Below are 23,994 nucleotides of genomic sequence, written 5' to 3'. Positions count from 1 at the left end.
AATACAAAATGATGTAATATTACTTTACTTAATCCTTTAGTAATACCATAGAGGAGAATATCAGACCAATAGGGAAAAAACTTGCTTAGAGGAATCATATTTCTCCCCCTTGGTATATGATGAGAACTCTGCTTTTCTTTCTTTCTTTTTAGATTGATGACTTGTCACCTTACCTTTTTTTTTATCACTGAGGAAGATGAAACAGACAAACATATAACTCAAACACAGCTCTGAAACCAAATAAGACAGCAACCTATTATTAAATGTGGAGCAGACTAAACACTTTTAAAAAGAAGAATCAGGTTTCATGCTTGAGCTTTGTGCTTGTCATTTAGGCTTTGGCATAATCATACTTGCTGGAGCTGAAGCACTTGATGCTCGACAGACTAGGGACTGATTGGAAAACTTAGTGAGTTGCTTTTACTTCCAAGTCATTCTAGCCATACACGTGTGGTCCTTCCCAGATGTAATGTAATGCAGGATTTCCCAGCATATAAATAGTGGATGAATTCCTAGCTCATGCCAAATTTGTGCCTCTTTTAGGCAGATATACAAGTAGGGTCTCTGCATGGCCGATGTCCTCTATTTACAGAGATGGTGATTCTATGGAAAGATGCTCCTGTTTTCAAGAAACAGACTCATCATTCCAGGAAAGGCACCAGGTATTGAACCATGAAAAACTATACAAAGGATACTTTATCCCTTTTAGTGCAAATCGTTCACATCTGATTGGTAAAGAAATACCCAAGGACATATGAGAGGGGTACCCAAGGAGATATGATTTCTTCCTTGCATTGGCCCTGGGTGTCCGGGTCTCCTGAGAACCTGCTGTGCTCTTTGCAAAATCCTTTTGAGAAGGTAACACGCAGGTGTTTCTGTAGCACCAATGCAGATCTACATAGGTAATAACAACAAAATACTTTCAACTCGGGTCAAGTTCAAACTCAAAAGCTACCAACTTTTAGCTTGAGATTTGGGGTTATCTCCTTCTCTCATTTAGGTGGTCCTCCCTGGAGTGGAAGCGCTGAAAGAAAGGGAGGCAAAAGTCCTTAAAGGATATCTCAGCTCTGAGTTCCCAGTGGAACCAGTTCATGTAAGTCCTTGGAGTGTGGCCTGTCACTGCTGAACACACCTTAGATATTATGCACCGAAAGAGCATCAGTCACTGCTATTCAGGACATAGAAATTGCTGCTGCCATAGCTTTCGGGTGCATGCTTTTGGTTCTAAATCAGGTGCCTTTTACAAGAATTTTAATTTATGGCCATGGATATTACCCACCTACTTCAGGTCTAATTTCAGCTGAAATAGTTATTTGACAAGGCATTCATGTGGCCGAGGAACTCTGCCTCTTTTAGTTAAGCTGCTGATAGATTTAGCTGTCCCCCTTTTGAAGATTTGCACATTTCCTGGCTTACTTGGAACTGGTACCATGTGGGATCAAAGATGACTAGAGTCCCTGTATTAATTCTAATAAATGTTAAAACAAAAGTTAAGCTCCATTTTCTGGTTCCTGTTGTAACTGGAAAGAATAGCTCATTCACAAGAAAAAAATGCATTAAATATTAGGAACAGTGTGCCTTATCTGTTCCAAATGTGGATGTAGATAACTGTTTTGCTTTTCCCTCGCTCTGCATCATACAGCAAAGTTACATTGGGTTACAATTCTGGGGCCCACTTCTGGGTCTTCTGCTCTGGGGATCTGAGGGAACCAGCTGTCCTTACTGCCCATGGCTCCCCTTGTGCGCTAGCTTTTGTCTCCCTGTTGCTGCAGAGAGGCTCATTGTGATGGACAGTGCCCTCATATCCTTGTGCCATGCTGCTTCAGCATCCTTTGCTGATATCTGTGGGTGTAGGCTGGTGTCTGGGAATAATTTTGCTTTCAAGGAGACAGAAAACATCTCTCAGCTTTGCTTGGGGCTTGAGCCCTCAAATGCCAACCTGAATTCAATTTCATGGACCATCTCATGAACTTGTCTCAGAGTTCAGAAGTCTTATGGAGCCTCTGGGATTACTGTTCTCTCTACCCGGAATCGTGGCCTGCAACGTGTAAATCTCCAACATAGAAGTATAGAGGCATAAAAGGAAAATTAAAACCTGGCAAACTAAATTCCTGTTGATGACAAGTGGTCTAATATTTCAGTTCTGTTATGTGATATTTTCTCAGGTTTTTTTGGTCACAAAAATGTTCCTGCCGGGTAGTAGAGAGTCTGTAGATTTGTAGGGCAGTTCTATTGTGTGATGGATATGAATGATTCCAAGATTTTTCAGAAGAACCAAGCATTGTTAGGATTGTTAATTACTGATACAGTGCTTCAACTCAATTTCTAAATGGTGCCCAAGGCGAGTTTCAGCTTTTCTTAAGTAAAATGGGGAATATAATTTTTACCCAATGTGGGTTGGTTTAAAAATCAATGAGATGATGCATGCAAAGCACTTACTTAGCATTATGCCTGGCATGGAATAAGCACCCAACACACACACACACACACACACACACACACATTCTTTCTCTCTTTATTTCCATTCTCTGGCTTTGTCTGTTTACACCTTCAGTTCATAAAACTCCTTTATCTATACATCTAGCCCTTACCTATGCCCTAATTTCTGGTGTCTAACCAGCTGTTTGTTACCTGTGTTCCCATTCAGCTGTCCTTTACATGGTTGTATGTTTCTTTGGTCTACTGACAAAGACTTTTGAGGGGAACCCAGTTAAGCCAGTGATTTTAGAATTCACAGAATCATATAACTTTAGAACTTTATTTGAAAGATGAGTATGAGGTCCAGAGAATATAGGTAAATTCCCCCAAATCACACAATTTTAAATCTAAATTTCTGAGTTGTTTATGTTGTCTTTTATACATACACCAGAGACCCTTGGACCTGGAAGGAGAGTCTGAGCACAGCATAGGATTTAGGTGGAGAAGGGATTACATCTGAAAATGAGAGCAAAGACCTAATAGTGATAAGTTGGTTACAAATCATGTGACTTTGTGCAAAGCACTTATTTCTCCAGTTCCAAAATAATAGACATCTTGGAGTTCCTGTTGTGGCATAGTGGAAATGAATCTGACCAGTAATCATGAGGGATGGGGGTTCAATCCCTGGCCTCACTCAGTGGGAAGGGGATCTGGTATTGCCATGAGCTGTGGCGCAGGTCTCAGACGGGGCTTGGATCCTGTGTTGCTGTGGCTGTGGTGTAGGCTAGCAGCTGTAGCTCCCATTTGACCCCTAGCCTGGGAACTTCTACATGCTGTGGATGCAGCCCTAAATAATAATAATAATAATAATAATAATAATAATAATAATAATATACACCTTGCTTACCTCATAGGATCTTGTGAGATCTAGATTCTAGGTGATGTGGGTGAAAATGTTTGTAAACTGTAAAATGCTGCATAAATACTAATTTTATATTTTATAAGCACATAACACATAACTGATATAGGTATGTATTGGGTGTATAGGCATATATGTGTATCTTAGTAAATTAATTAATGTTCTAATAAAACCATCTTTAGTAAAACTCAATCTTCTGCATATATTCTATCTGCAATGTCCAATTTATGATTGCCTGTGGTGGGCTTTCTATATACTGCAAAGAGAGATCAGTATCTTGGAGATCAGGCTAAGAATGGGGGAGATGCAGGTGGGTATTTTGTGGCACTGGAATCCAAGTCAACCATCTGAGTGCTTAACAGGTAGGGAAAGCCCGTTGCCCATGGGGTATCAGCAGACAGCCCTGGAAAGGCTGATTAAATGGAGATATCGAGTCATTTTCAGCTTTGTGAGTGTTAAAATATTCTTTGACTCTCTGTAGATAATTTACTGGGATTTACTGCTCTCCTCATGACTTAGAAAAGTAAGTAGGGGGAGTTCCCATTGTGGTGCAACAAATCTGACTAGTGTTCATGAGGATGTGGGTTCAATCCCTGGCCTTGCTCAGTGGGTTAAGGATTCGGCATTGCCAGGAGCTGTGCTGTAGGTCACAGACTTGGCTTAGATCCTGCATGGCTGTGGCTGTGGTGTAGGGCTGGCAGCGGTAGCTCTGATTTGCCCCCTAGCCTGGGAACTTCCACATGCCATGGGTGCGGCACTTAAAAAAGGTAAATAGGATTCTGGTTTCTTGTCATATGGGAAATTATAAAGAGAATACAGACATTGCAAATTAATTTCAACTTGAGAGCACTTTTCAATTGACTGGTGGTGACGGCTTAGAGGACTGGGCGGAAGGAGATTTGAGACTGAGTTTGGCTAGCAGTGTCTGCCATAGGCTCAGGTGGGAAAAATGCATGTACTTAATGGAAGTAGCACCAAGCCCTGCATTATAATTCTGGTCTTGCTGCATCTGCCTGGGAAACCTTGAGCAAGACCTTTCCTCATTTGGGGTTTGGTTTTCTTCACTTGCAAAATAATTGGCAGGGCCAGACTTCTCCAGTCAAAAGTGGTCCTCTCTGGTTCTTTCATCTTCTGTTTCCGAGAAATAGCAGTTTATAGTTTTGTTCAGGTTCACCTTTACCAGGGAAGATGACTGTCTGTAATGATTACAAAGGTCAGAGTTCCTGTCGTGGCACAGCGGAAACAAGTCCGACTAGGAACCATGAGGTTTTGGCTTTGATCCCCGGACCTTGCTCAGTGGGTTATGGATCTAGTGTTGCCATGAGCTGTGGTGTAGGTCACAGACGCGGCTCAGAGCTTGCATTGTGTCTGCGGTGTAGGCTGGCAGCTATAACTCCAATTAGACCCCTAGCCTGGGAACCTCCATATGCTGCAAGTGCAGCCCTAAAAAGCTAAAAAAAAAAAAAAAAATTATCGCAAAGGTGTAATTGTGCCCTACTTACCTTACAGGATCTTATGAGATCTAGATTCTGGAGAAGGTGTGTGAAACTATTTTATAAACTGCAAATGCTGCATAAATATTAAGCCACAAATGGTGGCTTCACATCGTCCAGTTTTTTAAGTAGTTAGCTCTCCAGACCATCAAGACTATGAAAGAAATTCTATTCCTTTTAAAGAGTCTTCTCAGAACATTCTTTTGGCTATAGCAAAGGAAAATAAAATTAATAATTATATTTTCAAGGGATGGAAACTGAATGTGTTTGACTTGGAACCTTGCAGCATCCTCCTGTGACCTCAAAATGAGAGAGAGAATTGCTAAGTGTTTATTCCCCATTAAGAAAAAGAAATCAAATGCTTGTTTCTCTCTTTCTGTTTGATATAAAAATTTACAAAATTGTTTTTCCTCTTAGCCGTCTAAAATCAGCCTTCACATCGACTCTGTAGATTTTTTTGGCCTTGTTTTAGCTAATCCATTTATTTTCCAGTTAAAAAAAGTTATTTTAGGGACTTCCCATTGTGGCTCAGCGGTAATGAATTTGACTAGTGTCCATGAGGACTCCGGTTCAATCCCTGGCCTCTCTCAGAGGGTTAATGATCCGGCGTTGCCTTGAGCTGTGGTGTAGGTCGCAGATGTGGCTTGGATCTGGCGTTGCTGTGGCTGTGGTGTAGGCTGACGGCTACAGCTCTGATTCGACCCCAAGCCTGGGAAGTTCCATATGATGTGGGTGCAGCCCTTAAAAGCACACACACACACACACACACACACACACACACACACACACACACACACGCAAAAGTTATTTCACATGTTGCAAAGTATAGAAAAACCATTCAGACCCCGGACGGCTGTTGGTGGGACCAACTCACCTAACGTCGCCCAGAGGGAGGCTTGGCAAAGCCCTCCCTTCCCTTTTCTACATGTCATATTCAGCCTCTGGGATTCATGGTTTCATTCTCTCCCATAGTCTCGTTTTCTTTCAAGGGCTGGAAGATGATGGAGGAGGGCCCGTCGGCACGGCAGTCAAGGCGAGGGGAGGGGATTAGTAAATTTAGCTCTGATTTGCCACTGACTATTGAGGGAAGGATCCTGTTTCTGATCCCTTGGTCTCTGCTTACAGATCAGACTCCGACCCCAACGAGATTCCTGAAGAACTGCGAGGAAGTGGGGCTGTTCAGTGAGCTGGACTGCTCCCTGGAGCACGAGTTCAGGAAGGCTCAGGAGGAAGAGAGCAGCAAGCGGGTAGGTTCACCTGCGCAGGCACCTCCTCTAACGCCTGATGGGAATGTCCTCTCGGGAAGGTGGCACTGCCATTGTGCTGATGCGGCCCGCACATGGCCTTTGTTGTCTTCTTCTTCTTCTTCTTCTTTTTTTTTTTTTTTGAAGACTTCTTGGTTGTGGTAGAATCCTGAGCTAGGAAGATCATGAGAAAAGCAGATATCTGAAATATGAAATTCAAACACCCCGCCCCAAAAGTTACCTGATTCTTGAGCTTGAGTCAGATAAACTCCCAGAGTTTTTTTTTCTATTCAAAACTAGTTGTTTGACTTTGCTAAATAATAGCAAGCCTTTCATGAGTGGTGAGTGTGGAAAACAAGGGTCAAGTGGTAAGACGACAAGCGATAGAATGATGCTAGTCGTAGGACAGGTGATTTCATCTGATTTTGGCCCAGGTTGTCACCGTCCGATTTCCACAGCCACCTGGTATCTCTCCACCAGGTTCACAGTTCCTTCTTGGTTGTATTATTGAACATCTGTTGTTGCTGAAACAAATAGGTTAACTGAAAGTGTGGGTTACTTGTCCTTTCAAATGTAGAAAATCCACTTTATGACTCCCTCCAAAATGTAGTCAGTTTTTATTGCAATGTTGTGCTGGTATTTAAAACTCACTTTGGGTTCCCATTGTGGCTCAGTGGATTAAGAAGCTGACTCATATGAGGATGCAGGTTCGATCCCTGGCCTTGCGTAGTGGGTTAAAGGATCTGACGTTGCCCCAAGCTGAGGTCAAAGATGTGGCTTGGATCCCACATTGCTGTGGCTGTGGCTGTGGCTGGCAGCTACAGCTCCAATTAGACCCCTAGCCTAGGAACCTCTTTGCTGAGGGTGCAGCTCTACGAAAATAAATAAAGAATAAATAAATGGATAAATAAATAAATAAAAATTAAAAAAATAAAAGGGAGTTCCTGTTGTGGCTCAGTGGGTTAAGAACCTGACTAGTGTCTATGAGGATGCGGGTTCCATCCCTGGCCTTGCTCAGTGGGTTAAGGATCTAGTGTGGCCCCAAGATATGGTGTAGGTTGCAGATGAAGCTCGGATCTGGTGCTGCTGTGGCTGTGGTGTAGACTGGTAGCTGCACCTCCAGTTCAACACTTGGCCTAGGAACTTCCTTATGCCACAGGTACAGACATAAAAAGAAAACAAAATAAAATTTTAAACAATTAAAAAAAATCACTTTGCCAGATTAAGGAAAGGAAATGGGGTCACAAATAGGAATGATACTGAAGATTTTCTTGTTTTTTAAAATTGTTTTGATAGATCATTATAGAACGCCCAATAATGTACTAAATGTACAACTTAGATACATTCCATGAACAGAGAGTTAAACTGTGAAAGTCAGTTGAAAGGAAGCACCAGCTACAGCCTAATGGATTCTGAAGTTCCAGCTGTCCCATCCGGAACAGCAGTTTTAAAAGGCTTTGATATTTCTCTAAGTGTTTCAAAACCTTTGAATCTTCCTCCATGTGAAATTATAATAATCCCCTCCACCAGATTTTTCATGTCACATTCTCACGTCAAAATTGCCAAGGGCTTGTAGTCAGTCTGTGCGGCTTTAGGAAAAATCCTGACAATAGGTGAAGGTTATAAGAGGGGTATAACATCTTAATCAACTCATTTGATTTATAAGTAGTCATTCACAGGTGATGCCCCACCCCATCCCTCTCGCCCAGTGACACGAAGGGCCTTTTGTTCTTTTTTAAAACAGATCCTTACGTAGCACTTATTTGCCAGACACTGTTTTGAGCACTTAACATTTTTACCTAAATAACAATGCTACATTCTCTATCTCATTGCAATAGCATTAGATTTTCAGAAATTCTCTCGTGGTACCGTGGGCTAAGGAGCTGGTGTCATCCCTCTAGTGGCTTGAGTCGCTGCTGTGACGCTGATTCGATCCCTGGCTGGGAAACTTCCACATGCAGCAGATATGGCCACACACACACACACACACAATAAAATAAAAAAAGGAAGGAAAGAAAGAAAGAAATGTTTAAAAACTGGGAAAAATAGCAAAGGAGAGAGGAACCAAAAGATCTAGTAGGTTTCCTCTGGTCGAGTCATAAATTTAGCTCTCCCGGTAGATGTGACATATGTAGCAAGAGAATAAGTTCATTCAATCCTCAAGATACTCAAGCTTGGCATCTTAAACTGAACTCCAAGAAAGGCATGTCCTTGGACCCTATCGTCCTCATTTCTGATAGGATGCTTTTAGTGGACGTGGATGCCCTTGATTTTCCTGAAGACATTTTCCAAGAACAGCTTTAGGAGCCCATGGTATGGGCGTAGTTTCAGATCTTCTCCTTGGCATCGTGCTCATGGTCTCCTACATGAAGCCCCATTGGAGGATATTCTTGCAGATCTAAATTCCAGGAAATAGTTTTCTTCCCCTGAGGAACTGAAATATTTTCTCCTCGTGGACATGAGAAGCCTGTGACTGGTTCTGTTTCTCTTTTCGCTTTGACTGCTTGGCTAACACGAAGCCAAGGAGATGCCAATGCTGAGAACTTTTTAGAACACTCTAATGAGCATTTTACTTCCCCCACAGACTAGACGTTCAGTTCTAGTTTATCTTTCTTCTGGTCCTGATTTTTAATTTAAAAAAAAAAAACACATTTTCATGCTATGCATTTTTTGTGAGTTGCTTTTGATCCCTTGTGGGTTGAAAAGAGTATGAATAATTAGATGTTAAAAATTAAAATAGTCAGGCAAGCGGAATTGAGGAGGGCTATTGTTGTTGTCACAGAAATTTGTATTTTTCTCTTTCAAGTGTTGTTCTTAGCCATGTGATGACTTTGTGACGGGTATGTGTGGGGATCCTGCAGCCAGCTTCCCCCGTAGTCTGGGGGTGGGCCCTTCAGGTCACACCCCAACCTCACTTGCAGGCACTAGAAGCATTCCTAGTAAATGGACAGCATTCAGACCAGTGAGGTCTATCCTCTTCCATTGCCTCACTCAAACCAGAGGGGCCATATCCAGCCTCGGTGGCCATGGCGACCCAAGAGGGCACCTTCTTGAGGTCTAATGCATGGTGACGCATCCAGCAGCCAGAGGGGCCGTGTTGGTGGCTTCTGCTCTAGCATTTCCTTGAAAGCCGCGGGGTGGGGAGGTAGGGAATGAAGAGTAGGAGGTGCTCTTTGGTCTGCCATCAGACTTTTACTCATCCCTTTGACCGCATTTCTCCGACTCCCAACATCCCCGACACACTGCCACCACCAGCTCCTACTTCCTTTATTTGTTCCCTGCTTGAAAAGGAGGAATACAGATTCTTTGTTCCGCACATGCCTTGTCATCACTGAATTCTGTCTTCTCCTTCTTCCCTTTTGCTCTACATTTTGATAAGGATTTCATTTTAATTCTATGCTCCAATTCTCTTCTAATTTATTTTCCTCTGAGTCTTTTAAGAGCAAACTTGCATGAGTTCCCTCAGCAAGTTTTAGTAAAGTGGGAGATGGGTTAGTTTACCTGGAGAATTTGGTTTAAAAAGGTTCTTGCTTGAACTTTCCAAGTATTTTATACAAAAACCCATTAGAAGGAAGGACTGGGCTGGTCCTTCCCTCCACCTTTAAATTTCTAGCTGAAGTTTAGTCTAAAAAATTGTATTAGAGAGCAATTAGAGAATTCATCCTTGTTTATCCTGTTCGGCTATCCGTTGGGAGAAAAAAATCTCTTCTATAGACTGTCTCTAATCCTGACACCCTTTTCCAAAAGCATCCCAATGTGTGTATAGAGGCAGGTCATAACCAATCAAAAAAGCCCCAGGAGTTCCCGTTGTGGCGCAGTGGTTAATGAATCCGACTAGGAACCAAGAGGTTTCGGGTTTTATCCCTGGCCTTGCTCGTGGGTTAAGGATCCAGCGTTGCCATGAGCTGTGGCGTAGGTTGCAGACATGGCTCGGATCCCAAGTTGCTGTGGCTGTGGCGTAGGCTGGCAGCTACAGCTCCGATTAGACCCCTAGCCTGGGAACCTCCATGTGCAGTGGGTACAGCCCTGGAAAGGGCAAAAAAAAAAAAAAAAACCAAAAAACAAAAAAACCAAAAAAACCAATGTCTGTACCCTTAGCATATATGGCAGACAACACATGCCATAATTGCCTCCATATTCCACCTTAGTATAAACTCATAGCATCAAAAATCTTTAATGAGAGATTTTTTTCCCCCTTGGAAAAGAACCCCTCACTAGCAGCATCGCAAATGTCAGCTTGCCTATGGCTTAGAAGTCAGGCTAGTATATGTCCTGAAACATGAAACACTTTTGTTCATCATTTATTCATGCAGTAAGTATTTTCAAGAGCCAGCCATGTGCCAGGGCCTGTCCAAGGCATGGGCTAAAATTGACTGAAAAAACAAAAACAAAACTCTGCCTTCAGGTCGATTACTTCTTGTGGGCAAGACAAACAGTATGCAAGTAAAAACAATAAAATGTGTAACATGTCAGAAGGTGATAAGTGGAGCAGAGACCTGAAGGAGGAGAAGGTGTGTGCTGGGGAACAGGGTGGAGAGAGCAGTAAGTGCAGAGCCCTGACGCCAGAGGGTGCTCTGTGGGCTGCGGGGCACAGAGAGGAGGGTAGGTGGTGATGTAAAGAGTGGGCATGTGAGGGCACATGCAGGAAGGCTTTTATTCTGAGTGAGATGGGGAACCCTAGTTGTCAGCAGAGGTGTGATGGGATCTGACTTATATTGGAAGGATCGCCTAGGCTGCTGAGTTGAAAGTAAGCTGTTGCAGGATAGTAACAAAGAGAGACCAGGTAGGAGGGTATTCAAAGACTCTGGGTGAGAAATGAAATTGGATATGTAACAAGAACACTCCCTACAACAAAAGTCCAGGACCAGATGGCTTCACAGGTGAATTCTACCAAACATACAAAGAAGAACTTATACCCATTCTCCTTAAACTTTTCCAAAAGGTTTAAGAAGAAAGAACACTCCCAAAGATGTTCTATGAAGCCACCATCACCCTAATACCAAAACCAGACAAAGATACTACCCAAAAAGAAAATTGTAGGCCAATATCTTTGATGAATATAGTTGTAAAAATTTTCAGCAAAATTTTAGCCACTTGAATCCAACAACATATAAAAAAGATCATTCACCACGACCAAGTGGGATTCACCCCAGGTTCACAAGGATGGTTCAACATATGCAGTTCAATCATATCATACACTACATTAACAAAAGAAAAGTCAAAAACCACATGATCATCTCAATAGATGCAGAAAAAGCATTTGACAAAGTCCAACATCCATTCATGATACAAACTCTTACCAAAATGGGTATAGAGGGAATGTACCTTATCATAATCAAAGCCATTTATGACAAACCCACAGCCAATGTAATACTCAATGGAGAAAAGCTGAAAGCCTTCCCGCTAAAATCTGGAACAAAACAAGGATGCCCACTCTCACCACTTTTATTCAACAAGACTCTAGATTAAAGATGAGAGCAGGAGTTCCTGTTGTGGCCCCAAGGTAACAAACCCAACGCATGAGGATGTGCGTTCGATCCCTGGTCTTGCTCAGTGGGTTAAGGATCTGGTGTTGCTGTGAGCTGTGGTATAGGTCGCAGACTTGGCTCAGATCTGCTGTGGCTGTGGCTGTGGCTGTGGTTGGCAGCTGCAGCTCCGATTCAACCCCTAGCCTGGGATTTTCTGTATGCTGTAGGTACGGCCCTAAAAAGCCAAAAAAAAAAAAAAAAAGGACAGCAGGTTGGAGGGAGTGTTTAGATTCTGTATCTGATTTGAATAGAGCCCATAGGAATTGCTGATGGATTAGATCTGGGGAGTAAATTAAGCATGAATCCAGGTTTTTGGCCTAAGCAATTGGAAGGGTGGAATGGCTTATGGGAGAAGCAGGTTCAAGGGGAAAATTGAGGAGTTTATTTGCAGACTTGTTACGGAGATGTTGAATTGGCAGATGGATATTTGGTCTGTAATTTTGGACTCGTGTGGCGATATAAACTCGGGCCGGGGGGAGTTTAAATGTATGAGACTCCTTGGGCTCACCTGGGGCCAGGAGTGGATGGAGGTGAGGTAGAGCAGAGGGCTGAGCAGGGAACGAGGCGGAACCCACCGGGATCCTCCAAGACAGAGCCTTCAGCTCTCCTCAGTGGCCAGAGACGACGCAGAAGACCGACCAGGAGGCGTGAAGACCCAAGTCAAATACGGGACCCCTCACAGTAATGCTGAATGGATTCCAGCAGCTGATAGTCAGCGTGCTGATTCCATCTTTCATGTTAGAGGAAAACAAAAACAAACCCAAAAGTTGTTTTATTTATTTACTTATTTTTAAAGGAAGCAAATTGACTTTTCTTTTTTTTTTTTTTTTTTTTTTTTTGGTCTTTTTAGGACCACACCTATAGCTGCATATGGATGTTCCCAGGCTAGGGGTCGAATCAGAGCTGTAGCTGCCCCCCTGCACCACAGCCACAGCAGGGTAGGATCTGAGCCGCTTCTGCAACCTACACTGCAGCTCACGGCAGTGTAGGATCCTTAACCCACTGAATGAGACCATGGATCGAACCCACGTCCTCATGGATACCAGTCGGGTTCGTGACTGCTGAGCCACAATGGGAACTCCTGACATTTCACATTTGATGTCTTAAAAAAAATAAATAAATAAGAGAGAGAGATCCAACAGTGCATATCTCGGAGGCGGGAGAGAGCTTCACCCTATGCTAGCAGCTGCGTGCGAGTGTCTGTGTAAGAAGGGGAGTGGAAAGGACTAGAAATGACCTCCTTTGTCTTGCTAAGAGAAATAGAACATTGCTGCCTAACGTGGTGAAGGCCCCTGAAGATGAAAAGCGTGGTGTATAAGTGCTAATGTTGTTATTCTCCCCTAGGGCCTAAATCTGACTCTTTATGCTGATGCAGCAATAGCAAATTAGGACATTTCCATGCTCTAGAATTCCTACCCAAATGATGAAAAGTGCACTCTATTCCCAGAGGGTGTTGACTGTTTAACACATGGGAACGAGGGACAAGCTATACTCTTAAGATCTTGGATCCCAGCTCTACAGGAGTCTTGGAACAGGGCACAGCCAGGTCAGCCTCCACTCAGAAACGTCAGCCGCGCAATCTGATTAAATTCTGTACCTGGACATCGTGTTATCCGACACCACCAGTTACTCGGGGAGCGAGGGGGGCGCTTTGCTGTCGTCCCCTGGTCTTGCTCTGTCAGCCACTGGCGGGCACGGCTGCTCTCAGGGGAAGGTGTGCGTGGTGCCGGGTGGAAAATAAAAGATACCAGGTTGAGCAAACTTGCAACAGCTGCATGTTTCCGGTTATGTTAACATGTTTCTTCTATGATATTTGTGTAATACAACCCCTCCCCCGGCCCCAGAAGTCTAAAGAAAAAGAATATTATGAAATATAAAGTTGGTTTTATCCAGGTTTTGCAAATATTGCCATGTTTGTTAAATCCTCCTCAATGAGACAGTGTTTGATGTGTTTGGTTTGGCTTTTTTTTTTTTTTTTTTTTTTTTCTTTTTAAAATCAGCGTGACTGAAAGGAAACACCCATTGGCAACATTATGAAAGATGACAACCTATTTCTTCCCCCACCCCGATAACTGGAAAACTGAACCCTTATATCATAAGAATTCTCCCCCCTCCCCATTTCAGTACATTACGAATGTGACGCCCTTTCAGCTTTCTCCTTATAGGTTTAAATTATGCCCTCAGCTTAGGTGGAATTTGAAGCTGGAAGCGAAGTAGGCTTGGTCTTTGCATCCCACTCAGGGGAATGACTAAACCAGTGGATAAACTGGAAGCCATTTCATGAGTTTTGGTTCCCTGGGATTTAGGATTAATGAGGACAATCTTAAGAGATTATCAACAGTCAGTATCCACTTCCACATACGTCAGTGAATCGTGATGTGATCTCAGACTCAGACTCAATTTTGAAGTGGAGTCCAAAAGAAAAAAAACAAAACTCATGGCGTTGTCTATTTTTTTGGTCTTTTGAGGGCTGCATTTGTGGCCTCTGAAAGTTCCCAGGCTAGGGGTCCAATTGGAGCTGCAGCTGCCGGCCTACACCACAGCCACAGCCACAGCCACGCCAGATCCTTGACCCAGTGAGTGAGGCCAGGATCAAACCTGTATCCTCATGGATACTCACTGGGTTTGTTACTGCTCTGCCATGAGGGGAACTCCTTGTTTTTTGTTCATTTGTTTGTTTTATGGAAAGTCATTGTATCCGCAGAGTCACACCGTGTATTGTCTGTGGCCTTGCAAAGAGGGAGCACACAAAATCAGGTGCGTTCGATGTGGATGCTGAGGGTGGGAGGGCCCTGAGTCTTGGAGGATTACTGACCTGGGGAGGGGCCGGGTGTTTGTTCATTTCCTCTCTTGGACAGTTTTTATATTTGGCTGATTCCTAACCTTTGCAGATGAGTCTTTACAACCTAACGTTCACATTAAAGAAAAAACTTCTATCTAGTGAGGCTGAGGATTTAGTTTCTAATGCTAAACCATCTGGCATCATGGCCCTGCCTTCAGCCAGTCTTAGGAGCCAAATTAAAGGGGGGCGATAGTAGTGGCTGTAATGGCAGATGAATGTCTCTTCGCCTCTGAGTGGCAGGTTTTATTATTCTCTGAGTTCATTATGAAGTGTTTTAGTTTTTCGGTCATAGGTTTAATTTATATTTGCTATCACAGGGCATCTGTTCTGCCTGAGGTCTTTTGGAGAACCGATTACAAGGTTTCAGAGGCTAAAGTTTGAATTAGAAAGTTTTGCATTCATTTTGTGCTGTGATAGGTATTCAGTTATGAATTACTGATGTTTCCATTTGAAGCTATGGAGTAGAAGAGATCGGAGGATTGGGTCCTGCTTAAGATACAACATGAAAATTGCTAGAGGAAACTTGGCATTGATTTTGGGGACCTCTACGAGTGTTGGAAGCATTGCAGAATAAAATCGTATTTTCTTCCACCAGTATTTTCTTCTGTTCAGTTGTGATTGGATATGGTAATAAAGCATTTATATATCAGGAGGCATATTCAGGCTCCCATCTGATATTTTGCGAAGTTCCCGTCATGGCACAGTGGAAACAAATCCGACTAGGAACCATGAGGTTGCAGGTTCGATCACTGGCCTCACTTAATGAGTTAAAGATCGGTGTTGCCGTGAGCTGTGGTGTAGGTCGCAGACGTGGCTCGGATCCCATGTTGCTGTGGCTCTGGCATAGGCTGGCAGCTGTAGCTCCAGTTACAAAGCTCCGATTAGACCCCTAGCCTGGGAACCTCCATATGCCGTGGGTGTGGCCCTAAAAAGCAAAAGCAAAAAAAAAAAAAAAAAGTTCGATTTTGGTCTCTTAGTTAACAGGGAATAATTATAGGCAGTGATGGCAATGTTATGTTCCCCATTTTAAATTCAGAAGAATAAGCTGTTGAGAGAGACAAAAGGAATTGATAGGCGTTCACTAAGGAGGAGCAGTGGTGGGGGTCAAAGTTCTGGCTCTTCTCCTGCCTCTCTGTGCTCTTTCTGCCTCCTCCTCTTTGGCTCTATCCACTCTCAGGTATTTTCCGTTTACACTTTCTCTTCAGCAAACTCAGACATTCTCATGGCTTAACCATCAGCACCACTCCGAGAGTGAGTTCCTTTATCTGTGCATCTAGTCTTTACCGTGAAGAGTAGGCTCTGATCTCCAGCTGTTGCCAGCATTCTCATTTGAGTGTACTTGGAGCTACCGTTTCTGGCACAGCCTGCTCACAACTGTGCTCAAGGCTTTCCTGTACAAAGTCACGGCCAAGGCGGCCTGCCCTGGTCTGTCGGAGGCATCGTTCCTCCCCCACAGGAGCTGTGCCTCCCTCCTCTCTTCTCCCCACTCACTGCGTCCCATCAACGTCCTCAGGATGGAGTCCTCATGTCATCTCTTTATTTCCGTTTCTGTCCCCTCAAGTCCAGCCCATCATCACTTCCTAGGGAGTCATTGACATGAATTCCAAGCAAATATTTTGTCCACTAACCCAACTTCAAGAGTCTCATGCTCTACCGACCGAGCTAGCCGGGCAGGGGTTAACCCAACTTTAAAGAAAGTACTATTATTGCAGAATTTTAATTTTACTACGTAAAAATAAACTGAATGTTTACATGTAAACAAACAAAAAAAATTGTTCTCAGAGTTCCCATCGTGGCTCAGCGGTAATGAACCTGACTAATATCCATGAGAACTCCCGTTCAATCCCTGGCCTTGCTCAGTGGGTTAAGGATCCGGCGTTGCCGTGAGCTGTGGTGTAGGTCGCAGACGTGGCTCGGATCTGACATTGCTGTGGCTGAGGTATAGGCCGACAGCTACAGCTCTGATTTGACCTCTGGCGTGGGAATTTCCATACGCTGATGGTGTGGCCCTAAAAAGACCAAAAAAAAAAAAAAAAAAAAAAAAAAATTTGTTCTTGAATGTGTTTACCTCTCACTTGTGGTTACGTTGAATGATCTTCCAAACATCGTCAGTGTTAAAAGGTAGAGGGGTTCACGTGGGATATTATAGGTAGAAAGGGGGGGTGCACTGGGAGCTGTTAAACATGGTCTTGATTCTAGGATATTCTGTGCATAGAATGCATCTGAAAGGTCCAAAGCAGGGATGGGGGTGGGATGGGGAGTGGCCCTAAAAAAAAAAAAAAAAAAAAAACTGAGAAACAAACAATAGCTAAAAACACAGTGGTGCCCTGGAGTTCCCCAGCCACCGTAGCCAACCCAGACTGGAGTTGGGAGGATGGCTTCTTTGGTCGCTTTCCCATCAGGTGGTCCTACTTGTAGCTAAAAAGTAGCCTGATTGAATGATTTGGCCAGGAGGCCCCTCCTCGCTAAACCAGTTACAAAGCTCAGCTTTAAGGGCTGAGGAAAGGGCAGCTTTTCCCAGCTGGAGACTTTCTCTTAGGGGTGATTCTTCTGTGCACTCCTTACCTGTCCCGAGGCAGGCAAGCCAGGCGGGGATTTCAAGGCATTAACAAGCGGGATCTGAGCAGCGACGGGACACTCTCCGAAGGCGTCCATTTCCAGCTGTGAGTAATTCAGGACCCGCCAGGGCAGCGTGTACCTGGGGCAGGAGGCTTTGGCATCTGCAGAGGAGCACGTCCTGTCCTCCTTGAGGCCCCACATTAATGCTCCTGAAGGCAGAGCAGGAAAACAGATCTATTTTCTGGGCCAGCTTAAAACAAAATGACTAAAAGATGAAGCTTCCGTTCTGGGCAAACAACCACACTCGCATTTAGAAAATTGGTCCAAATGTTCGAGGCGCTGAGCATCTGCAGCTGAGACTCGCTTACCTGGGCCCCTCACCGTGAGAAAAAAACAGTGACATGGTGCAAAGAGAAAAGGAAAATAGTAATTGCAAGAGTCCCTGCTTCCATCTTCTCGTAAATCCAGGTGAATGTTAAGTATGGTTGGGAGCAGGTATGGGAGTGATTTACTCTGAGAACCTCACTTTAGCATTTGTGTGTTGTTAAGTTATTTCCATATTGATAAGGCTGCGGGCAGGAACTGGGATTCCAAGCATTCCTCCGGGCCTTATTTCCAGTATGTTGGCTATTGACTCAAACCTGGGGTGCGGTGACTGATTTTAGCACCAGGATCTTGGAGGGACACTTGCCTTGTTCTTAACCCAAATACCACCCAAACGCCAAAGCCTAGGAAAGCTTCTGCCATGGCAGACTCCCCCCACCCATACTGCATTCCTACACTTTGGAGAACTGGCTGTCCTGCTGACCGGGAGAGGCTGACAAGCTGATTGGATTGGAGAAGGGCTCAGACCCTTTCCGGGCACAGTGTCACCTGTGGGCTCCTCACTGGTGCTCTGCGATCACCCTCGCATCTCAGGTGGGATGGGATGTGGGCTGCAGACTTCTCCAGAACACCGTCTGGTTTCGCTTTGCTCTTTGCCTCCTGGGATATTAAAGGCTATTTTTAGCCTGTTTGAACCTGTGCCTCTTCTACATGATGGGGCCAGTTTCTCATTTTGGACTCGAGAGTGAAATGGAATGGCCAAAGGGCTTTATGGTCAGCATCCCCTCTGAGCACATATTTCCCAATAAAACTCAGCAGTGTTGGCAGCATCAGATTGTTGTGTATGTAGATGATATTTTGACTTTTGACCTGAAGGTGAATGTTTTATTGGACAGTGTTGCAGCTAGAAGGACGGATTGTCCCACCTGCAACTCTCCCTTATTGTCTGATACCATGGGGGCGGCCCCAGTCTTTGTGAAGTGGGGCAAACCCCACATTGGGGGTTTCATGTGGGTGCAGCCGCAGGCATCCCTGGGATCTGAGTTGTGGGCTGAGTGCACCATCTGTTACCGGAAAACTTTGAAAGTTGATCACAGTGCTGACTGAATCCTGCCTGAGTCGGGGCCGGGCGCCACCTTTCTCTGTGGCTTTGTGGTTGGGTGGGGGCTTATTTGGGCTCTGTCAGCAGTCCTGTCCCCAAAGAAGAAAAGCGTTCCTGTTGTGTGTGCTAGTCGGGTTGATTGACTGCAGATGATGCCTTGCCAGGCATTTGAATCACAGCCGCTCTCAAAGATGTCTTCCCCTTCCTGCCTTCACCCCGTGCGATTACTTATGCGCCGAGAGCTTGGAAACCTGGAGGATTTGTGAACGTGAGGCTATTGCTGGATTCTTTGGCACAGTTGGTCCAGGCATCCCTGTCTTTTCCGGGGCGAGCCCGGAACCCGCAGTGTTCTCAAATGGAGAACGGGCGTGAGCCCCACTTTCCAGCCCCATTGGGTTGGTCCCCACATGGCCAGAAGGGAACAAGATGGCCCAGTGTTCTGGCGGTCCCTTTTGTGGTGAGTTGTGTCAAAGTATGACGTGCACTGTCAGGTGTCTGTGCCGTGGGCCTCCTGAAAGTGGCCTTCCCGCACTTCCTAGGCTAATCACAACAGCCCTGGCGTGGATCGAGAAGTAGCACAGAGCGTTGTCTGAATTCAGAATGAGAGCAAGAAATCCAGACTGCATCCCATCTCTCCCTAAAAGCCATGCGTGACTTTTCATCTTCTCACTGGTAACTACCGTAGAGTTATAAACATACACATGTTTGATCAATTACACTGAGATCCAGAGCATAGATAGTAAAGCTAAGTCCTAGGTAGACAGCATCAGATTCACGTATCACTGCGGTATCCCACCTGGAATGTTCTTTCTGATGGTGACCGAAAGAAATGTCCTTAAAGGGTCCTGGGAACAGAAACCCAAGTGCAGTTTTACAGAGACAGTGAGACAGCGGTGACCTCACTGCCTGCAAAAGCGTCTCTCCCCTGCCCAGCAGCAGGAGAGGAATAGCTCCTTGTTCCAGGTCTCTGCTAGATGTTTCCCTTTATTTGCATCAGAGTCATGCCCACGGCCATGAGTACAGGTTTTAGGCAAAGCGGCCATCAGGCTTTGTGAATAAGTCCTCGCCTTCCTGACCTTTGCTAGCACTGCCTACAGTGTCCCCTTCACCACCAGCTTGACAGACATTTGATGTTCAAGTATAGCTACCTGCTGCCCTCCGGTAGCGAAGGCGACACGCCCCATGTGCCCAGCAGCTGGGTGTGAACCTAGGGGTGATTTTCCATTAGCGGTGATGGATTCACCCAGATCCAAACACACACCCCCTCCCATGGACCCCCTTGTGACCAGAAGCACATATTGCCCGACAGCTGGCCAGGCCCAGGGATGCAGCCGGTGATCGCAAGAGAGGAGCTGCTTTGAGCTCCTTCCTGCCATTCTTCTGATGGAGTCTAACACTCAGACTACAGCTACCCGTGCTGCTACCCCTGATACAAAGGACTGGTGTAGTTTACAGAAAAAATAGCATGGATGGAATAGCCCAAGCACTGTTTCCTCTTCAGAGAGTTTGCATTTTATCCTTCCCAACATCTTCTGCCTCTTGACAGACTCTCACAATGCCGCAGCAAACTTGCCTCGATTGGGTAGCAGTGGTTTGCTGCCTTTAAAGAACCCGAAATCGCACATTTCTGTCTCAAACTGCAAGGGGACATGTAGAGAAAAGCCCGAGATGCTCCCATAGAGCAGGGGACATCCTCCGTGCCTCTGATCATTGCGTACGGGTACAGGTGGGCGTTAGAAGGGAGACTCTGCATGGGGCTGCGTGTGTATGTCAGGAATGGCTAGAAAGGAAGTTAGCTACTAAAAGACTTTCCTTTGATGCTTCATGGGACTTGTTCAGCTCATCCTCCTGGATGTACTGGCTTTTAATCAAAGAGTAAACACGACTCCAGCAGAGCCGTGCTCTCTGAGCATGAAATGGTTGGCTCGGCGTCCTGTTATGGCTCCCTGCACTCACCCTCCTTCACCCAGTTCCTCCTCTGCTTTTAGAAGTCCCGCCCCAACTTCCTCATCCCCCGCCCAGGGTGTTGGTGAAGCCCCTTTCATGTGTGCCGCTGAGACCATTGGACATAGCCAGTCGGAGAATGAAGTCTGGACCAAAATGACTAATACTTGCATTCATCTTGCCTTTCCATGGAAAAGAAGAAAGGCCAATGCTGATTCTTAAAGTGGTCCCCCTTTTCCACACCCCCCTGGCAGAGGTAACCTGCTCTTTGTGCCAGATGCCTTGCCCAACAGCTGTTTGGTGATTCTGTGTCACTGGGCTCGCTGTAAAATCAGGCATATCCTTTTAATGACCTGTTCATATTTCAGCAGTGCCGAGCTCCATGGCACAGAGAGAGGGGATAAACCTTCATTGTAATGGATTTTTAGTAAGACTATCGCGGAGATAAGAGTCCTAAATCTTGGCAGTCTCTTTAGAGCACACACTCTGTGATTACACACAAATACTTGGCTCCCCAGAGCCGCGTTGTAAGTAGAATGCCCTGCGCAGGGCTGGGTAATAAGATAGTGCAGATACATTTGAGAGCAAGGTACACTCTTGCTTTATTTATGAAGATAGACATGCTGGTTGAGGGCTTAATCACAGCTGATAAATCATTTTAAGAAAGCCTATTAGAACCATATGCTGATTTTTTTTTTTTTTGCATTAATATAGTGTGTCTGTTTCCAGTCTAATAAGACAGGGTTTTCTCTCATGCTCTCTGTGTCTCTCCAGTATGGACTATTTATCTGTTTAAGTGGTATCACTTGTGTGGGAGCATTTATCTCTCTAAGAGGTACCATTAATAAAAGAAGGTGAAAGGAAAGGGGGAAGGAAAAAAAGAAATGAAGGCACCCATTGCAAAATGCCTCTCTCTCTCTCTCTCTCTCTCTGTGTGTGTGTGTGTGTGTGTGTGTGTGTGTGTGTGTGTTTATGGCATTACAATGGAAAGAGTCAAAAAGCTGAGAACAGGAAACATCTCAATTAGACTTTCGGAAGACCGTGGATTGGTCTTCCCTCGGCATAAGGTAGTCATTTCAGGCCAGGTGGTTATAATACTATAGTAAAAGATTATCTGAATATGGGGGGGGTGCACTGACATTTTGGTTACCTCACTTCTCCCCAAGCTAGCAGAGGTCTGCCCCAGGAACAGGTCCCAAGGCTCTTTAATGAGAGCCATATTGGGGCTTCAACTCGGAGCCAAGTTCTGTTTATCACTAATTGCAGGGGTGCCTTGCAGATCTTTTCTATTATTTCCTGATTATACCCCTGCTCTTTTTATTATCTTGCCAAAATTCAAACAGTAATAATTGCATGATTTATTGTTTATTTGTAACCCCTTCTACTGTGTCAATCACTGTATTTAATAGCTTTTTAAAACAGCAATAGCCTTTCCCAAATGACTGGATTTCTTTTACCTTCCACAGAGAAGTCATGCATTTGTGACTCTCCTTTGGCATTCTTCAGAGCACGCCCATGGTCCTCCCTCTCCAGAATCCTGTCTTTCTGACCATATAAATAAGGGCTGGTTTGGGGACACAGAGAGAGCTTGGGTGCCAGGAAGATGTTTCAGGAAAGGACATTCATTTATCCTTTAGGATGACATCCATGTTGGGTTATATGGCTCCTAAATTTCTTTCCAACTCACAGTCTCCATGATTCTCTGGAAACTGAGTTTGGAATATCTGAAGAGCCCATTTTATACAAATTTAGACCAAACTGTGAGACACTGAGATTGTGAACTAGTAAGAATAAAATTCACTCCCTTCCATTTATAGGTTTCTACTCTACTATCTGTCAGGCATGATGCTAGAAGTTTTGTTTACATTATTCCCTCATCATTGTAATGATCTTATGAGGTAAATGTTCTTACCTTCATTTAACATAATAAGTTAAAGCTTAAGAGTCTTAAGAGTTTAAATAATTTGCTGAAGGCCACAAAGCTAGGAAGTTACAGATTCAGTATTGGTACATAGGACTATCAGCTGGAAAATTCATATGCCTCCTACAACTTCAGACTGTCTCTTCCCATCTTTTTTTCCTTATGATACATGTATATTTTAACATACATAGTAATTTACTAAAAAAAAAAAAAAAGGTCAGTGGAAGCTTTGCTAAATATCATACTGTGCGTGATCTGCCCAGATGCATGAAAGAAAGCTTGACTACATCACTCTATCCTGCTCTTTAAAAATTCTTCTCACAGCCTCCAGTCTCAGCCTCAGATTCTTCCATGTTCTATAGCTGTGGCTGCAGCAGCACCGCTGGCCCTGAAACCTCAGGGAACAAAGCAGCTTCTCTCCATAATGCATTTTCCAACGTCACCAAGACCATGCAATCCACCACCACTGCCCTACTCCCCAAAATACGTAATTCTTGGTCCAAACCAGACCTGGGGCCATCCTCTCATCTCTGGTGTTTTGTGAGTAAGGTCCTCCTGCTATAGGAAATGTCCTTCCATGCCTGGCCCTAGTGACCACCGCTTTCCTTGAGTGAAATGAACATTCTCCGAGTGGAGTTGCACTTGGAGCTTACATTAGATTCTAATGGAGCAATGCCTGCTTGAGTGACTGGCCATGGGGAGAACTCACTTAGGAGAAGGCTGCTAGGGTCTCTGAAGGCACTGCCTTGGGATTCCGGGGGGTTGCCATGCCATTATTTTTGGGGGGTCATAGGAGTTTGAGCAGGAGGATAAGGAGTAATGGCTTGTGCATAGGCTGTGGTCAGGTTCTATATTTAAACTTTGGATTTAATTAATTAATTCTTTTTATGGCTGCACCTATGGCATATGGAAGTTCCTGGGCTAGGGGTCAAACTGGAGCTGCAGCTGCTGGCCTGCACCACAGCAGTGTAGGATCTGAGCCACATTTATGACTTATGCTGTAGCTTGTGGCAACACTGGATCCTTAACCCACTGAGTGAGACCAGGGATCCAACCTACTTCCTCATGGATACTAGTCAGATTCTTAACCTGCTGAGCCACAGCAGGACCTCCTAAACTTTGGATTTTAAAGGAAAGCTTTGCCATGTACTTTCCCTCCACCCCCAACTTTCACCGCTGGAAATGTTTCTATTATATCCTCCCAATTCAAGCAAACAAACCTTTATTGAGGCTTAATATGTCCCAGGTGCTGTGCTCAGTGGGCCAGGTGCTAAGACTATGTTCTCGTAGGGGAGCTGCTAGCCTAAGAGCATGAGGGGAAGTTAGGCTTTCTTGAGGGGTCTGAGCTCCTCCGGGATCGCATGTACAGTGGAACCAGCAAGGGCTGTGGCTGCTCCATTTAGCTGCCTGTTCTCCATGACCTGACCTTGACCTAATTTACCAGTTTTCTCTTTTGCGTTATTTTCTCTCTTGTCCTTTCTGCTCCAGGAAAATAAAGCTCCCTTCCCTGAGCCTGTCTGTGGCTTTGCCACCTCACCGTGCTTTTGCCCACACAGCTATCATCACAGGGAGGTTTCCCCCACCCCCATCTTTGACCAAACCCAACCCACCCCTGAAGCCTTTGCTGATTCCCCTTCCCGTGATGCAGTCTTGCCCTCCCCTGAATCCCCCCGTTGCTCTTCAAGCACTTTTTATGGCAC

The 23,994-nt window shown here is 44.7% G+C and overlaps 1 protein-coding gene across 6 annotated transcripts in view; it reads left to right on the top strand.

Annotated features, from left to right (window-relative positions):
• CREB5 (cAMP responsive element binding protein 5) overlaps positions 1-23,994 on the top strand; it is a 423,962-nt gene that overhangs the window by 91,596 nt on the left and 308,372 nt on the right. For 4 of the 6 annotated variants that reach the window (XM_013985749.2, XM_021078565.1, XM_013985747.2 and 1 more), the window contains one exon: positions 5,956-6,077. In XM_013985749.2, coding sequence (XP_013841203.2) covers positions 5,956-6,077 — 122 coding nt within the window. Of the gene's footprint in view, positions 1-5,955; positions 6,078-16,754; positions 17,472-23,994 lie in introns of those variants that run through there. The other 2 variants (XM_021078568.1, XM_021078567.1) reach the window with 2 other exon arrangements.

The sequence above is a fragment of the Sus scrofa genome, chromosome 18 (assembly GCF_000003025.6).
Source record: "Sus scrofa isolate TJ Tabasco breed Duroc chromosome 18, Sscrofa11.1, whole genome shotgun sequence".
NCBI lineage: Eukaryota > Metazoa > Chordata > Mammalia > Artiodactyla > Suidae > Sus > Sus scrofa.
Note: the sequence above shows the minus strand (reverse complement) of the source record. Positions and strands in the feature narration are given on the sequence as shown.